A 19,346-nucleotide genomic window follows, 5' to 3' on the forward strand; every position below is an offset into this window, starting at 1 on the left:
AGAGTACCCCAACAAGCTCCGGTACCGTCGAGGGAAAGTCGACACGACGCGACACGACGCCTCACGTTACAATTCGTTCAACTTTTCCTCGTTCTACTGACAAAACAAAAGACACTCATTCGATTTCAGCCAACCATTCGTCTTTCTTCTTGTTTCATGCTCGAACCGGGAGCCCCATTGAACAACCTGTTGGCCCACGGAATCTCGCTTCAAGCATGATCCGAATAGCCTCGAGATCCAGTTTGATTGATATTGATCCTCCCGTATCACTGTTTTACTCTATATTTGTTCAAGATCGATTTCATTAGATCAGTTTCTTATTAGTTCATGGTATGTCAATATGTTCCATGGAGCAACAGTGCTTTATGTAAGGTAATTAACAAGAGAACCGTTCTAGATTGTAGATGTATAAATAGTAGACGGTGGGCTTTATAAATTTATGATAAACATGAAGAGGTGAAGTTGAAAACAAGATTATAATTTCAATAATTGTAGGATTAAGAATAAAAAGTGACTGATGTGTGTTGCCTTATAAAAATTACAAGAGTGAATTTATTTAGGCGTTGGATAACTTGAAGTATACGCTTCGTTTCTGTGGCTACAGTAGCAGAACGATTCGTATTCCTTTATTTTTATTTTTAAACGTGGTGGCAACCACCCCTGAGATAGGACAGTACATTGCACCCCCCGGTCCCAATGGCGGTGGTGGGGTTTATAACTTCGCCCACCCTGCAGTGGGGACCGACCAGCACTGTTGTGACGTTCCACAGCGCAGCAGCTTGCCATCTCGTTCAGAGGGAGTCCCGCTCTCTCTCCCTCTACGACGCCTTCTTCTGCGACATTACTGTGTCGCACGAGGAGAACGCTTGCTACGGGGAAAACGTACTGTAATGAAGTGGGTGCGCCTCACGATCGCGTTCCGTAGATACTCGGTCGGATAGGCGTTAGAATTAAACAAAGCGTTTAGTTTCTTCGACTAACACAAGAACTCTGACACTTTATTGTAGTTTTACAGGCTTAAATACTATTTCCTATCGGTACGAATGCGTTGGATTTTGGGGGTGGGTGGATACAGTTATCAGATATTATCTACTAAGGGGCGATCGGTGGCTGCTTGTTCGGTACATAAAGTCTCATCGGTTCAAAGGTGTGCTAATTGTAAGTCATTCTAGACGTTACACGTTTCGTATTCCTGAGCCTACGCCAAGTCAACGGAAACATAATGAATTACTTTAAAATAATTAATAATCAATTTCTAAATAGTAAACTTCGCGCGATGTGAAGGTCAACCCGGTTTCTTTGTCGCTGATATTTAGGGGTGTCTGTCGAAAATTCTCTTTCGCGTGGCTATGTCCTTCATACTTTACTGTCAAGGTTTGAGACGGTTGAATGTCATTATATGTTCCTGCAGTGTTCTTGTTTCTTTTCGTGCTGGATTCATTCAACTGAAAAATTGACTGGACTAACCACAAAAACATAAAAAGCTTCGCTGATAAAGTCTTCAATAGTATAAGATTTATTTTATCCGCAACATTATCAATTTACTAATATAACATATAAATAAAAATGTACTTTATGTCTATTCTCTGTCTATGTCTTCTGCATAATTAGTATTCACCGGTTAAACTACCTCGTAACGTAACTTTTAACACAGTACAACGATTTCCAAACTGTTCCTAACATATACTCTGAATTTCTGGCACGTTCAATGTTTGTTACGTTGTTTCGTAGAACAATAGCTTGAAATCGCTACAGTGGCGCGAAAACGATGGTTAATTTCTCGCTAGTACATGTGCGGAAATTCGGATATGCTCAAAGACAATTTTAACAAAATTTAACATTTAGCATCCTGTTGCTCTGAAATAACGATTAACTCCACTAAAATCAGTACTCGACATGCTACAAAACTATTTACATGAAACTCTATATCACTTAATGCAGAATAAATATTTGCTAGGGTAGACGACATGTTCGATTATGCTTGACGCACTAAATTTAATGTTTTCAGATAGAAACAAATTATGAAAATTTATTCCTTTTATCCGTTAACTGGAAACGAATCGAAGGTTCGAAGTTTCGAAGTGTCGAACCTTCGATTTTCATCACCTTCGAAGGTCCCTTCGCTCCTTCGAATCCTTCGAAGCTTCGAAGTGTCGAAGCTTCGGGAAAGTAACAGCCCTATTCGATGCGAGGAATAGTAAATAATTCATAATTGACATCGATCGAGTATTCGTTTACTTTTTCTGTAAAAATCAACTGACTTTAAGGAAATTGATTTTGAAAGTGCCCGAATATGACTGTAAGTCGTTGTAGTTATTTAAAATCGGAAAAATTGTATATTTTTCGGTTCAGTTGTAGTTAATCAATCAACGAAAAATAAGCAGAAATGGATGATAAAACTGGATACAGTGCGTTCGGAAACGTTGCAGCTTCATGTAATAACCCCTGCAACGTTCGTTTCACAGAGAGATCTGTTAGCCCAGGCAATATTATCCGACCGTAAACATCCAAATATAAATACCAGCTTTGCATGTTCGTGGTTTTGCTAACCATCAAAGGGCTTTTGCACCGTTATCCGGACAATGAAATTTCTCTCTGGGTACGTAGAACTGTAACCACGGTCATTGCTTTTATGCTTCCCCGGTTGATGCATTGTTCGCAAACTATTCCATCAATCCTCAACTCGATGGATATTATTGCAGAAGTGCGGTAAGATTGCAGTAGAACCTTTGCCTTTCAAAGGCACAGAAACAATGTTATCAGTTGTTATTTCAAACAAAACGCATTTCAGCCTGTAATGAAAATGTAAAAAAACAATAGAATGGAAGAATAAACTTCGTTTCGGAGGAAGGGTGCACGTGTCTGTCCCGCATCAGCGAGCACATTATTATCACGTTTGTCAATACTGCGGAAGGGAAGCGCCGCGGCCGGATTACGAGCACTTTGCGTACACCGTGCACACGAGTAATTTTATGGAAATCTCATTGTTTCATTTGTTTCGTACCGGGGACATTTGCAAAGAGAACAAAACCGCGCGCACAGCTGCGAGCACGTATATTTTAATTCTTGAAGTGATAACGGTCGGTTAATTAAAAACCTGGCACGCATCGGGCTCCGCTTAATTGATCATTTGCCGTATGATTCCCCTTCCGCAAACAATCGAGAAATCGATTCGACTATTCATCGAAGCGGTGGAACGGGACGATGTGCGTCATCCGATCTAGGAGCTAAGGGTAGTCTCGTGACTTTTGCGGAGTCAGAAAACTCGGAGCCAGGAAAAACGATTTTTCGCCTATTCTTGTCGGTAACGTGGTCGCTCTATCTTATCGCGAATCTACGGAGTCTTAACCTCGGATCCACCTCCATAATCCGCAAATTGTCCTAAGAAGTGCACCGTTTTGCTAGCTTTTGCTACGGTCAACTAATCCTTTTCGGAGAAAGGAAGATTTTCATTCTATTCACTTTAACCCTTTGCGGACGGGGGCGCTCGACGGGCGAGCGTCGCTGTGGACGATAGGTATTGGAGCGCGCAGTAAATAAAGTGTTCAGGTCGCACGTTTGTGTTATAAAATCTAAAGCTTTATTCAAATAGCATTTTTATAAAATCACAAAGAAACAAATTTAGTCGTCTTTACATAGGCGATGTTTTATATTCGTGCTTTGTGTGATATAGTTCGAAACAATCACCTATGTGCAAGGCCGGCTTAGCCGAACAAGTAGCACAATAGTACCTCGACTCTCTCCTTCCGTGTTTTATTTTTCGATTAGAGCAGACGACGCAATCGTTACTTCTTCCTGTCTCATCTCGCCTAATAATATGTAGAAGGCCGTTGAGCCTTTCTGCTGTTCCAGAAGTCGCAGGAGCCTTGGGATTAGCGTCTCAAAAATCGCCAATCAATTGACCTACCAAGTGACGTACAAATTGTAAATGGGATAACTTTTTTTATGTTGTATGTCTTGTGATGTTCTTCATGTAATAGATAGGAATTTATCACTGAAACTTCCAATCCCCAAAAAAATAATTTTCGCCACCATTTTTGAGACTTTCTCATGAAACAGTACGTGCCTGTGTACTGATCTGCTTTATCTACCCCACCCATATATTTATTATAATTTATAACCACGTCTGGCTTCAGATGTTATAAGATGTAAAATATGTGAAAATGTATAAAATGTATGAAAACTTTGCTGGTTTCTCTGGTAGTGACACTGAAAGACTGACGCGGCAGACTGAATTCGTTCTGAACCTACCATGGTCTCGCATCGTAAGTTTACACTATACGGAAGATAAGATCTTATCAATACAAAGACTATATAGTAAAAAAAAAAATATGGTGGTGTGGTGGTTAAAAATATGTGGTGCTATTTGAAAATCATCGATGACCTTCAAAAGACCTTGAAAACGACTACAATAGGAACATTTTTTTATATCACCATATTTGCCCCCTTTAACAGTACAACTTTTCTCTCTAACATTTTCTTCTATCTCTAATCCTAACGGAGCTATTTAGGTGGCCTGTTTGTCGTGAACCACCCGGTATGCCGACACTCGTCCGCAACGGTAAAAAGACTTGGGCGGCTATTTGCCGACACTCGTTCGCAAAGGGTTAATCTTCGACCGTGGCAAGGTCTGCCTGTCGGGGGAACGTAATCCCGGTGAACACATTAAATACAACGAAGAGTTTAATTCATACGACCGTGAGCCAGGTGCGGCAGAAAATCCGGCTAACATTTTTTGCTGGCAGAACTGCAATATTTGTAAGAGCAAGAGTGCTGCTCTTCGTTTGTTCAGTGGTGCTGTTCAGTTCACTTGAATCTCAAATTATTAATTCGAGCAGAACAAATTTTAAAACAGACGCTAAGAGCGCACAAGGTCTCACACTGACATGGAATATTTTTCACCAATGGACGCCATGATAACCAGTTGCGTAGCAATGTACACACAGTTCGAACGTGAATATCGTAAAAATAAACACTGGAGAAGAGCCAGGTACCTTTTAACCCTTTGCATACGAAGCCATTTTAACTGCAAAACGAAAAATTTCTTCTAGAATATTTCCCTTCTATATATATTTTTTCATGCTATACATACGAAAATGGTAGAATTTACTGGTGCAATACTGAAATGTTTAGTAAGGCTATAGCCGGTTTTGGGGGTCAAATGTGCCCTGGAAGGGATTTTATTCCAATTTGCGCCATTCGATAGCCTACCAAAAAAGATACCTTTCAGCCAAGTTTTAGTCCTATAGCACATCTGTAAAGGTAGTTATAGAGGAAAAACGAAAATCCAGTTTTTGGCCCATTTTCCCCATTTAAAATTCTGAAAAAAATCTGACACGTTTCGGACACCAAACCACATACTTCGAGTCGTTTTCAGATTTTTCGGTTGCAAACTCTGGCTGTAAAAATCGAAAAAATGCAGATTTCATATGGAAATCGAAGAGACACTAGAACAGAATTAATTTAACAATGAGATATTGCCCTAAGCATTATGCTCAATTTTTTTCAAATTCCTGCGATTGGTGCGTCATAGTAGGAAAAAATAAAAACCACTTTTTTCGGCGTTTTTTCCGTTAAAAACTAAGTTATGATTATCGTAAAAATATATTATGTAATATTAAACATCTCTAAGTTCAGGGAAACATCGTCCAGACTTTAAAAATTGCGTAATACAAAAAACAACAATTATACTACGCAGGATATATCCCAATATTTCGAAGGTATTTTCAACGGCGCCGGTTGGTGCAGTAGCTGTGGACCAGGTTCGGATCTCGCCCGGGTCCAATTTTTTTTTTCTTTAATTAGATGTTTTTTCGATTTCTAACCGTATGATTGTTGTTACGCTGTTGTAAAAACATTTTTTAACTATGTTTAAACTATTTTTTAATAATTTTCCGGAAAAATATTTTTGGAGTACTTTCGGCCTTTAGTCATCTACGGGCTGTATTACTTATCTCCTTAACATTTTTTTTACATGGATTAAGTGCATCGACTTGTCTATTAAATCTTTTATCTTTAGTCGGCACATTACTTATTGTTAATAATAAATCTAGTGTTATATTGGGGTCGGGAGGTATTGTTGTATATGTTTCTGTCAAGTAAAAATATTAGGGATATTATGAAAACGAGGTTTATGCTTCAAAATTTGCCCACGTCCCCCCCCTTTTTTTCCGTAGGGAAAATGACGTTACGCATACCCCGACCCCCTGGGGGGAGTCGGGGTTATGTGGGACTACCCCTTGGGGAAAGATCCCCAAGGGGCTACCCACTACAGAACCCACGCCCACCTAAGCTAAATGGAAGGTGCCTGGATCACGCGTGTACTCAACAGGACACCTCCCAGCTATCATCATACCCCGGGGGAGGTTTTAACCTCCCCCACTGCCTACGCTATAAGACCCCGGGCGGAGGGGCCCACCCGGTGTTCCCATCCCTGGAGCCTTCGGATTGAGCTTCCCGAGGCGGCTGCCGTCCTCTCCAGTCGGGGGGCGAGGAGCCCGAAGTGTCCTTCGAATCGCCAGCGGCCGTCTATGACCAGGACCAGGTACCTCATCCTGGGCCCGATCTCGACGGAGGTTTTAGCGACGCGAATCCGGAGGTCTTGACCACGGGGTAGCCGCCACGGCCGAGGCGATCCATACCACCAGATCGCCTCGGTCTTTGCGGCGGCCACGGTCAGCCCCATCCTCCGAATTCGCCCGACCATGCAGTCCAGGACGGCCTCACCGTGGTGCCTGGTCCTCCTCCAGTCCTCCCCCACGGCATAAATCAGGGTGTCATCTGCATAGCAGATTTCGGGCATTCGGCATCATGCGACCGAATAATGCAAAATGTTGCTCGACAACGCAAAAGTAGGACCTGCCTGGTGGCAAACGCTCTAGATTTATCCTTCATCTACCGCTTTTGACCACTGACATGCCCCATCTTTACATTATCGAGCCATAAATTGACGCCTCCCGAACCCTTGCAATCTTGTACGATCTAGCGTTGTGTGCGGCACACCATGGCACACGCACACGGCACGCACACTGTGGCGGATCAAGGCCACCTGGGAAAGCTGGACCTTAACGGTTGCCTACAATAAGTAACAGTTTGCGGCGTATGATAACGATTTGAGGGCAGCTGCCGAATACACCTGCGAGACGCTGTGTTTCGGGTACGATAAGCGCGAGCGACCGTCCATCCGTCGTGTATTTTGTACAATCGTGCGGGCTTCTCGGACCACCGCTGCCGGGTTTTGCCGGCAGCTTTTTGTAACACCCGAACGACAATAAATGTAAAGTAGAAGCCCACTTTCGTGTGTCGTAATTCTGAGCAACTTTCCCGCCGCGGGGAATGCCCCGTCCTTCTTTCCCGTAGAACCCTGACACGTGTAGGGGCTTTCCAGGATATCGCGCGGTGCTCGTCGAATCGAGATCGCGGCGGCCGATTCGCGTCTTAGCGTAATTTTTCGTGTGGCACCGTCCTCGTGTCTGGCGCCCGTTCTGAGTACCGAACTTGAGAGAACCGTCGCGAAAATCGAGTCGACGAGACGCCGCACAGTGGTGCCAAATGGCCAAAAAGCGGCGAAAAATCTATAAAAACGAAACTATCCAACGAATTTGTTTGAAAATTTGTCGAGAGATTGCCACAGGTAGAACGCTTATTAGGCAAAAAAAATTTGTGTAAAATGTTATTAACATTAAGTAGTATGGGCTAATCGAAAATCTCCGTTTTCTGCCCATTTTTTATTTATGGAAGCATACAACAAATACTTTAATAGATTTTGGTCTGGAACTAATCGTTTTGGCAAGGTGTAATATTGATCTAACTTTGTGCAAAAAATCATGAGACCCTTTCGTCACAATTTAAGTTTAAATATCAACTTTCAGAATTTCCAAGAGTGAATTTTCCGGACGTTACGATTATTTGATGTTCCAGGTGAAATTTTTTAGGAATATTTCTAAATAATAAAGAAAAATGAGAAGTGCATACGATTTATTAATTTTTTATGTATAAGAAAATATTTAATAACAATTTTTTTTATCTGACATAAATTATTTTTACAGCGTTCATTGGAGCACTACCACAAAATACCTGTTGCATTTTTGCGACAGTAGTCCAGTGAACGAAAACTTCGTTTATTTAACATAAAAAATTGTTATTAAATATCTTTTTATATGTATGAATGTCACTTTTTTTTTTCTTATCCGATATGTAACCCTTAAAAATTTCACCTGAAACATCAAATAATCATGACTTCCGTGCGATTCATTCTTGGAAATTCCGAAAGTTGATATTTGAACTTAAATTGCCGCGAAAGCATCTCGAAGTATCTCGTGATTTTTTGCACAAAGCTAGATCAATATTATAACTTGCCAAAACGATTAGTTCCAGATCGAAGCTTTTCAAAGGATTTTTTGTATTCCGCCATAAATAAAAAATGAGCGTAACGCAAAGGGGCTTCAGGTTAGTCCATATTACTTAATGTTAAACAACTTTTTTTGGAAAACTTTTTTTTCCAGTCAATAGTTAAAACCATTTGCAATGACCCATATGATTTGTAGACCCCTTAGTATTCAATTATAGGCGGAGTAATTACATAACTTTCGCACTGAAAACTGATGGATTCCCAGGAGCGAGGAAATGGTTATTTACCATGCGTATATCTCCGTAAAAAATTTTTTTTCAAAAATCTGACTTTGGCACATCATGCACGCACTATTAGGCTATACAGAAATAATTTTTTTTTATAAAAATCGAAAATTTATAAAATGGACTTTTTGCCGCCTTGGCACCACTGTGCGCCGTTTGTCCCGGGTGGACCACGTTTCGCGCGGCCGAACGTGGCCCGGCTTCACGGTCTGTAAAAACCCGCCGTTGCCCGGGTTTTTCTCCCGTCGGACGGGCCGAAAATCAGGGCAACGTGACACCGTACAAATTCGTTATTTAATACTAAGATAAAGCTACGAATGGCGTGTTTCAGCAAGAGACTCGAAGATGGACGCTTCTTTTGTTGACGTGCCCATCCTGCTGTGCTCCCTCCTGGGTCTGCTCGTAAATGGGTTCAACCTGCTCGTGATCCTGTGCATACACAAAGAGGTAAATATTTAAAAAATAGAAAACTCCATACAAATACTATATAACTATTACTATAAGGACTGCCTATTACAGTGAAATCTCGTTGTTTGTCAGTCCGCCGTTTTTACTGACAAGATACGAAATCGGAGGTTCTCGCCGAGCGTCCCATTTGAACTACACAGGGAACGCTGGAAACCGTCGTACCCTCTTCAAGTCATAAGAAACCTATAACTTGAAAACGCTACTGACATGAAAACGGCGAAAACAGCAAAGGTCAAGAGCCGTCGTCGCCGAGAAGTGTGGCACACATTGTCGGCTATATCGGTGTGAGACCAGAAGACTAATCGAATCCAGTTACAAAACTTCTTTATTTGTCATTATTTTTTTTTATGAAACTTTTACCAACATATTTACCAACATGTTTCTGATTAAAACTAAACCAAATATGATTTAATTCCGATGATATATACTTGTGTAATGGACGATGAAATATGTAGGACGATTGTGTTGTGTCTTGACATGTTCTATGCCTTTAGTATAATTTCGTGGTTAGATCGTGCATAACTCACAGACGATAATCGTCCGTTCGCTGCACCAGATATCCGGTGGGACATATCAAACGCCCTGGTTGGAAATTATGGAGGTTGTGTCTGACATGTAATTGCTTCGACAGCACATATACTAAATTTGGAACGATACAGAGAAGATTAGCATGGTCCCTGCGCAAGGATAACACGCAAAATCGTGAAGCGTTCTGTGCTGTTGAGTACTCGCGTGATCCAGGCACACACCCTTTAGAGAAAAAGTGGAAAAATTGCCATTTTTCACGATTTTCGGCTTAAAATCGCAATTTTTAATCGTTTATAACTCGTAAACGAATAAGTCAATACCGGTGAAATTTTCAGCATGGACATAATTTATTCGAACGAATCAAATACATTCTTTAAATTTTCAATACAGGCTCAGATAAAAGAGCCTGAAAAAATCAACTTTTACTATTTCTTTTGCGATTCCGACCAATTCAAATTTTTTTCAAAAATTTTTTACACCTCGTCTAATAAACTAATCCTTCTAACTTCTCAATAACATTCAAGTCATTTGATCTAATTTTTAGAAAGTTATGTTGCTTGAAATAGTGTAGACTCAGTTTTGCTCGTTACTGTAAGTAAGAAGTGGCCGCACAATGCACAGATAGATGGATAGATAGATTATAATAGATAGATACGTTATAATAGATAGATAGATTATTACTGTTTTTTTTTTCCCCGCGGGGAACAGAATTGCAGTCAATCACAGTCCCAGCAGACAGAGGCAGTGAACGTCCGGTGGTTCGACCGCCAACGAATAAACCCTCAGATGAAGAATTATTATGAATTATTATGGACATCCGATTATGTCGCACGAGGAGAAGTAAAAATAGGATTAAGATATATGTTAAAAATTCTACGCAGTAAGGTAGCACGAGAAACGACTCCAACTTTTCTTCCTGCAAGACACGCAGATGAAGTTCTCAGTTTACACGCTGAGAACAAACAGGAAAGGTGTCCAAATATGCCAAATTATAAGAAAAGACGCCGACTTCATGGTAAAAAGATCCTGTCGGCGTACAGCTGACTAGTCAGGAGACATCAAGAAGATAAAAAGATGCAAGGTAGAGACTCCTGTGCCAGCATCTTTGAAAAACAAAGGATTGTGCATCTTATAAAAAGGGGGACCAACTCCTAAAATTCAGTTATAAATAGTCAGTCAGTCAGTCAGACAATCGTGAACAATCAGTTATTCAGTCATAGTCAATAGTCCAGTAGTCTCTTTTGAAGTTAAAATAGTTCGTTCAGTTGTTTCGCGACAAACCGTTTCAAAGACCAGTGTCAGCAGTCGGAGTATATTGTAACCGAATTCGAACCCGTGATCACGGTAATATTAATATTATTATTATTATTATCAAACTATTTATAAGCACTCCAGTATATGCGCTATATAAACCATATTTGTAAAATCAAATTTGTAATCTCTGATTCAGAACCACACTTTGAATAAATCAATAATATTGTTGTTTTCAAAATAAGGGTACAAAGTTATTTAAACGATCCTCAATTTCCCGAACCATAGCCGGTGTATGCAGGTAGGTTTGAAACTGCGTCCTATCCTCTTAAAATCGTAATTCATCCCACTCGGGACGTAACACTATCAAAGCTTGCAAAGGAGTATCTTTGTGTTATGGCAACATCTGTTCCTTCCGAAAGAGTATTCTCAAAGACTGGCGAAATAATTAGTAAAAAAAAGAAATAGATTAAAAGACAATATAGTGAATAAAATATTGCTTCTTAATATGTACAAAATAAATCCTTTATTATGTCTATTTCGTACATATTCGCTTTATCTACGTTTTTTTCTTGCCGAAATGTTCCAGTATTTCCACTCGCGGCATTTCTATACTCATGTCAGGTCCGAAATCACAGTCAAATTTAAAGCATCGAGATATTTGAAGGAATCATTTGGCAATCGATACATATAGTATAGAAACAGCTTATAGTGATCAGGAATAAATAACTTCTGTGAATTTGATTGCAAAGTGGAAGAACATTGACCCCTTCGACTCGATACTTTCACAGGGTGTATTAAAGAAAGTTTGTTGTGCATTGTAGGTATTAACGAAAGAACCCTCCCCCGCCCTAAAGAACAAAGTCGGTCATTCAAAATAGGCAGAATTTTTCATCAAAATAGGCAGTTTTTTGCAAATATCTCGGAAAATCAAGATACCGCAGTACTGTGCGGACTAATGGCCTGTTTTTGGGCACTTCTCGTAATTTGGTTATTAATGTGTATATATATATATATAAGGCGCTAAAACTCAAGGAACGTAAAGAATATATTTCGCAGAAGTTATAAGGGAATAGCAATCCCTAAGACCCGTATCCTATAAATTCCAAATTCAAGAAAACAAAATCTATTCAAATTAAAACATTGATAAAGAAATAATGAGGAAATACCTGCAAAATTACTTCTTAACCGTTGAAAACGAAACATGAGGCCCTGGGGTGACCGAGGAACCAGTGCGTGAGGTAAAGAGCGAACCAGCACTGCATCCGTTGGCGAACCTCACCCATTTGAAAACACTGGAAATAAATAATAACATGTATCACTCAATGAATACATATATAGAAACAACTTATAGTGATCATGAATAAATAACTTCTGTGAATTTGATTGCAAAGTGAAAAAACATTGACCACTTCGACTCAATAATTTCATACCTCCATCATATATTAATGTATATATATATAAGGCGCTAAAACTCATGGAACGTAAAGAATATATTTCGCAGAAGTTATAAGGGAATAGCAATCCCTAAGACCCGTATCCTATAAATTCCAAATTCAAGAAAACAAAATCTATTCAAATTAAAACATTGATAAAGAAATAATGAGGAAATACCTGCAAAATTACTTCTTAACCGTTGAAAACGAAACATGAGGCCCTGGGGTGACCGAGGAACCAGTGCGTGAGGTAAAGAGCGAACCAGCATTGCATCCGTTGGCCAACCTCACCCATTTGAAAACACTGGAAATAAATAATAACATGTATCCAACGGCAGAAGGTGAAGTTTCCAAGCTACTACACGCGGTAAGGAAAATAAATGGTAGGGACAACTTGAGAATAAATGAAGGGATCGTTTGCGGTGCAATTAGAAATTGTCTCTACCTGAAATACTTGCACTTGTGAAGACTTCATTCAACGTTGATGAACTCAATGGATACATATACAATAGTATATCATGAATAAATTTCTTCTGTGAATTTGATTGCAAAGTGAAAAAACATTGACCACTTCGACTCAATAATTTCATACCTCCCTTCATATATTAATGTATATATATATAAGGCGCTAAAACTCATGGAACGTAAAGAATATATTTCGCAGAAGTTATAAGGGAATAGCAATCCCTAAGACCCGTATCCTATAAATTCCAAATTCAAGAAAACAAAATCTATTCAAATTAAAACATTGATAAAGAAATAATGAGGAAATACCTGCAAAATTACTTCTTAACCGTTGAAAACGAAACATGAGGCCCTGGGGTGACCGAGGAACCAGTGCGTGAGGTAAAGAGCGAACCAGCATTGCATCCGTTGGCCAACCTCACCCATTTGAAAACACTGGAAATAAATAATAACATGTATCCAACGGCAGAAGGTGAAGTTTCCAAGCTACTACACGCGGTAAGGAAAATAAATTGTAGGGACAACTTGAGAATAAATGAAGGGATCGTTTGCGGTGCAATTAGAAATTGTCTCTACCTGAAATACTTGCACTTGTGAAGACTTCATTCAACGTTGATGAACTCAATGGATACATATACAATAGTATATCATGAATAAATTTCTTCTGTGAATTTGATTGCAAAGTTCAAGAACATTGACCCCATCGACTCAATAATTTCATAGGGTGGATAATAAAAATTCCCTTGTAGATTGTTATGACACACAGCCATTTCCGAGGAAAGACCATTAGACCTCGGGATACTTTTACAAGGGTCTCGAGAAGGCCTAAGCATTTTTTATATACACGTTACCAGTTAAGGCCTAATCGTCACGGGTTAGGCATCCGCGTAGTGCGTGAGGGTTAGAGACCCTAAGGCAGACCCCTTGGGCCATCAGTTTGGGGACCCCTAATAAACATAGTTGCCAGATGACTGGAACAAAGTGACTCTTCTGCCAAGTCCTTGGAAAATCTAGCTTTTCCAAGGAAGCATTGTTCCCAAACTCGATGGTCCTCGCCCTCATGGGACAAGGGGGTAATAAACGTCACGCTGGGGTCTGGCAATCGTCACGTGCTGGTCTAGGCACTTTCTCTACGCGTTTGACTTGGGGTGGGGACTTCCTCCACCACCAACAGGGGTTGCATACAAATGACTCCTCCCTCAAGTCAATCAGCAAGTGAGATTTCTTTCCCCCAAAAATGGGACCATCTCCCACTCTTCTCCAAAGTCACCACCGAGGTGAAGAGCGAGCTGACCCCAGAGCAGAAATTAGATACAAACTTGTTCTCAAAGGAAACCGAATAATCACCAGTCCGAATGTAAACTGTATATAGTCATTGTTCTAATAAACCAAAGTTGTTATTGCAAAGGAAGGTGTCGGGTCATTAATTCGACAAAATAACACGCAGAACCTCTCCTACAATTGCGAGAAACTGCACGACATAACATAGATTTTAATGAAAGAACTCTCCTCCATCCTAAAGAACAAATTCGGTCATTGAAAATAGGCAGAATTCGCAATGGAGACTCTGACAGTTTTTTGCAAATATCTCAGAAAATAAAGAGACCTCCGTACAGTGCGGACAAATGGTCTGTCTTCGGGCACTTCTCGTAATTTGGTTATTAATGTATATATTAATGTACAATAACCAGCAAAACTGAGTCTACACTATTTGAAGCAACATAACTTTTTAAAAATTAGATCAAATGACTTGAATTTTATTGAGAAGTTAGAAGGATTAGTTTATTAGACGAGGTGTAGGAAGGAATGGGAAGAGGTGGAAAGGTTGCAGGAGAGGTTTCTGAGGTGGGTCCTAGGAGTAGAGAGGTACGCACCGCGGTATATGGTGCGGTAACAGCTGCAGAGGGAGTTGTTGAGAGGGAGGGCGGGGTTGAGGGCATGGGGGTACCAGAAGAAGTTGAGGGTGGAAAAAGGGGGGAGCTAGCTAGGTTGTGCTGGGAGCAGGGAAGAGGAAGGGGCAGAAGGGGAGGGGAGGTAGTAGGGTGGGTGAAGGAGTGACGGCGTTTTTGGGAAGAGAGGGGCTGGACAGCGGAGGAGGCGGAGGAGATGATGGAGGAGAGGATAGAGGCAGTGAGTGAGGAGATAGTGAAAGGGGAAAAGAAGAAGCAACAGGGGAGAGATGGGAAAAGATAGGAAGCGCAAGGTACAACATGTGGTACGGGAGGGTGAAGGGAGAGCGGATACCGGGGTATCTGAAGAAAGGCTGGGGAGAGAGCAGGTGGCAAAGGGTGGCCAGGTACAGGTTGGGAAACGAGATGAGAGGTGGAAAGTATTGGTTGGAGGAGGAGAAGAAAGTATGTAAGGTCTGTGGGTGAGAGGAGGAAACGTGGGAACATGTGTGGGAAATGTGTAAGGGAGGGTTGAGGGGAGTGGTTGGCAGGGGATGGTGGGGAAGTATTAGGGGATGAAGGAGGAGAGGAATGGATGAGGAAGGTGGATGAATGGAGGAAGAGCAGGAATGGAGAGATATGGGAGATGAAGTAAATGGAGAGAATGCATAGGAATGGAGTGAAAGAGAGAGCAGCCGAAAGAGGAGGTCCAGGAGGCATGGGAAGGATGGGTGAGGTGCAGGGAGGGGAGAGAGCAGAGAAGCATGTATGTGTGGGACAGGGAAAAATAATAACGCGGCGGATATTAGTGAAAGATCGTTCTCTCTCTCTATGGCGTGTTTTTAGGACACGTTTAATTAAGTTAGGGTAAGTTAGGATAAGTTTAAGGTTAAGATTGGGGTAAGAGGGAGATGTAATTAAAATTGTAACCCCGAGGGGAATCAATAATTGATATATATATTAGACGAGGTGTACAAAATTTTTGAAAAAAATTTTAATTGGTCGGAATCGCAAAAGAAATAGTAAAAGTTGGTTTTTTCAGCTTTTTTATCAGAGCCTGTATTGAAAATTTAAGGAATGTATTTGATTTGCTCGAATAAATTATATCTACGCTTAAAATTTCACAGATATTGGTTAATTCGATTACGAGTTATAAACGATTAAAAGTGTGGTTTTAAGTCGAAAATCATGAAAAACGGCAATTTTTCCACTTTTAAGCGTTTATAACTCGTAAACGAATTAACCAATATCGGTGAAATTTTCAGCATGGATGTAATTTACTCAAGCGAATCAAACACATTTTTTAAATTTTCAATACAGGCTCAGATAAAAAAGCTAAAAAAACCAACTGTTACTATTTCTTTTGCGATTCCGACCAATTCAAACTTTTTTCAAAAATTTTTTACACCTCGTCTAACAAACTAAACCTTCCAACTTCTCAATAAAATTCAAGTCATTTGATCAGATTTTTAAAAAGTTATGTTGGCTCAAATAGTGTAGACTCAGTTTTGCTGGTTAGTGTATGTATGTAAAGCGAGAAAACTCAAGGAACGTAAAGAATATATTTCGCAGAAGTTACAAGGGAATAGCAATCCCTAAGACCCATATCCTATAAATTCCAAATTCAAGGTAACAAGATCTATTCAAATTAAAACATTAATAAAGAAATAATGAGAAAATACCTGTGAAATTTCTTCTTAACTGTTGAAAACAAAACACGAGGCCCTGGGGTGACCGAGGAACCAGTCAGTGAGGTGAACAGCGAACCCACATTGCATCCAATGGCCGGCCTCACACTTGAAAACACTGAAAATAAATAATAACATGTATTCAACGGCAGAAGGTAAAGTTTTTAAGCTACTACACGCGGTAAGGAAAATAAATTATAGGGACAACCTGAGAATAAATGAAGGGATCGTTTGCGGTGCGATTAGAAATTGTCTCTACCTGAAATACATCCACTTGTGCACTTCATTCAACGTTTATAAACTCAATGAATAGATATATAGAAACAACTTATAGTGATCATGTATAAATAACTTCTGTGAATATGATTGCAAAGTGAAAAAACATTGACCACTTCGACTCGATAATTTCATACCTCCCTTCATATATTAATGTATATATATATAAGGCGCTAAAACTCATGGAACCTAAAGAATATATTTCGCAGAAGTTATAAGGGAATAGCAATCCCTAAGACCCGTATCCTATAAATTCCAAATTCAAGAAAACAAAATCTATTCAAATTAAAACATTGATAAAGAAATAATGAGGAAATACCTGCAAAATTACTTCTTAACCGTTGAAAAGGAAACATGAGACCCTGGGGTGACCGAGGAACCAGTGCGTGAGGTAAAGACCGAACCAGCATTGCATCCGTTGGCCAACCTCACCCATTTGAAAACACTGGAAATAAATAATAACATGTATCACTCAATGAATACATATATAGAAACAACTTATAGTGATCATGAATAAATAACTTCTGTGAATTTGATTGCAAAATGGGAGAACATCGACTCGATAATTTCATAGGGTGGATAATAAAAATCTCCTTGTACATTTTAACCAAAGAACCCTCCCGCGCCCTAAAGAACAAATTCGGTCATTCAAAATAGGCAGAAGTTTACATCAAAATAGACAGTTTTTGCAAATATCTCGGAAAATAAAGAGACCGCCGTACTGTGCGGACAAATGGCCTGTTTTCGGGAAAACTTATCAAAATGTATACTCCAAACCTAATCGCCATAATACGTACTTACAACACACGGCACTGACACGAATGGCTGCTCTGAAGTGAATACTGGCCGACGCTTGCGAGCGAATGTTCGATGGCATTCCTTCGACCGCCTTCGGAACCGATCTTCGCTTCTTTCTCTGCAGCTTCCCGTGGACCGTCGCCGCGCCGCCGCGTATACAATGTATGTTGGCGGTTCGTCGGCGTGCTTGCCGCTGCGCGATGCCCAGGCTGCCACATGTCCATTTTCATCTGTCTTTTTCGGCGGTTTATTTGACTTCGAATAATTTCCGGAGGCGCGTTCGAATGCTGTAACGAGGACAGAGCAGTCAAAGACTGGCGCGCGCGTTGCAATGTATGTGGTTGTATCGCCCAATGACAAAGCAAGGATCAAATAAAACTCTAGTCTATATATAGACACTTATGAATCGTAGTTCTTTTTAGACCTTTGAAATTTTGAATCATTTCATTTTTGGTTTAATTTAGCTTCACACATGAATTTATTGACTCTGTTGTAAACATTTATTTCATAATAAAAAAAGAGAGACCGAGGTGTGTGCATGAATAATAGTGGTAAAGTATTTTTAAGTTATAACATTCGCAAAACATCGTATCCGGACCTAATCTAATCATACATTATCATTATTAGGATCATACTCTTATGCAAATGCACGTAGACTTTTTGACAGTGATACTGAAATAAATGTAATGTAACAATTACAATTTTTATTCTGTTATAACGTCTGACACCTGATCGTTCCATACTCCGGGTAAAAAAAAACATGTCCACTTAGGACCCTCCTCCCTATAAATATCCAACATTTAATAAAATTGAAAGATTCCCTTTTCAGTTCCTTTCTTATTCGTTATCCAACACGCCGGTGTTTCCATCTCGTATTCATCAGTCAGCTACACATCTGTAGGTAATACCATACCACAGACGAGGTATAGGAGTAGACCAATCACCCAATGTATTATTCTGTCTCACGCTCGGGGGGCTCTAGAGCCCCCGTACTATTCCGTGTCACATCCTACCGTATCATCCAGAACTAATATTGTGGAACCGATATTCTACAATGGCGCTGTTGCTGATATAATTTTAAATCTCATGTCGAGGATTCATATGATGAATGAAACAAAAGAATGTTGTTTCCTCTTAATTCCATTACGGCTGACACGCGAGTGCATCGAAGGAGACGTAATGTAATAATAATAATAACGTAACGTCTCCGGCTGAGAATATTTTGGTCCCGGATCGAATCCCGCATGGAACGATTTTTTTTTCGTTAAACACTTTTTTCTTGTTCTTTCTACTACATCAGTCGTCTTCCCTGTGCAATTACAACTACAACAGTGTAATAACATAATTATAAAAAATTAAATTAGTTCAATATTAGCCAAAAGTAAGAATGTAGTTTAAATTTAATTAAATAAAATACGACGTTGATATCATTAATTTCATTTGACTATTTAATAGCTACTTATTCAATGTACTTCTGATATTGCTTTTCATTCGCAGCATATATATTCTAATAAATTTAATTATTTGGGATTGATAAAAGATTGAACAACAATATTTATAATAACTAGTTTTGAACATTTTTTAAGGGTAATTAAATTTAAAAAACAAAAAGAATGATTTAAAAATACAAAATATATTTCAGTATATACCATTAAACCCGATTCTTTTTAATTTTTTCAGTTTAAATTTTACTTTGGTATTGTTCCGTCACAAGACAAAACAAATATTTCAATATAACCAAACATCTGGGTGGCAGACTTCGGCCTACCTCCAGTTTATCATGTTTGTAATGCACTAGCATTTATGGTAGCGGCCCGGGACAAAATTTACAACACTTTACCGGGCGCAGGTTTATAACGCCTTTCCGGACCCATCGAGTGAGGGTACCGCGCGTCCACCTCGGCACAAGGTTA

The 19,346-nt window shown here is 39.8% G+C and overlaps 1 protein-coding gene and 1 non-coding gene across 2 annotated transcripts; one reads left to right on the forward strand and one right to left on the reverse strand.

The window, feature by feature from the left end:
* The first annotated feature begins 9,721 nt into the window (after positions 1 to 9,721).
* LOC143363773 (U6 spliceosomal RNA) lies at positions 9,722 to 9,824 on the forward strand. The gene has a single exon (XR_013083912.1). It is a non-coding gene; the product is annotated as a U6 spliceosomal RNA (small nuclear RNA).
* Positions 9,825 to 13,099: 3,275 nt separating this feature from the next.
* On the reverse strand, positions 13,100 to 17,624 carry LOC143363759 (uncharacterized). The gene is made up of 4 exons (XM_076804297.1): positions 17,437 to 17,624; positions 16,955 to 17,080; positions 16,354 to 16,477; positions 13,100 to 13,217 (listed from the first exon to the last, which is right to left on the reverse strand). Exons 2-4 carry the CDS (start codon positions 17,043 to 17,045, stop codon positions 13,100 to 13,102), a joined length of 333 nt encoding a protein of 110 aa, XP_076660412.1. The 5' UTR covers positions 17,046 to 17,080; positions 17,437 to 17,624.
* Between the last annotated feature and the right edge of the window lie 1,722 nt (positions 17,625 to 19,346).

The sequence above is a fragment of the Halictus rubicundus genome, unplaced genomic scaffold, assembly GCF_050948215.1.
Source record: "Halictus rubicundus isolate RS-2024b unplaced genomic scaffold, iyHalRubi1_principal scaffold0119, whole genome shotgun sequence".
In the NCBI taxonomy this organism is placed as follows: domain Eukaryota; kingdom Metazoa; phylum Arthropoda; class Insecta; order Hymenoptera; family Halictidae; genus Halictus; species Halictus rubicundus.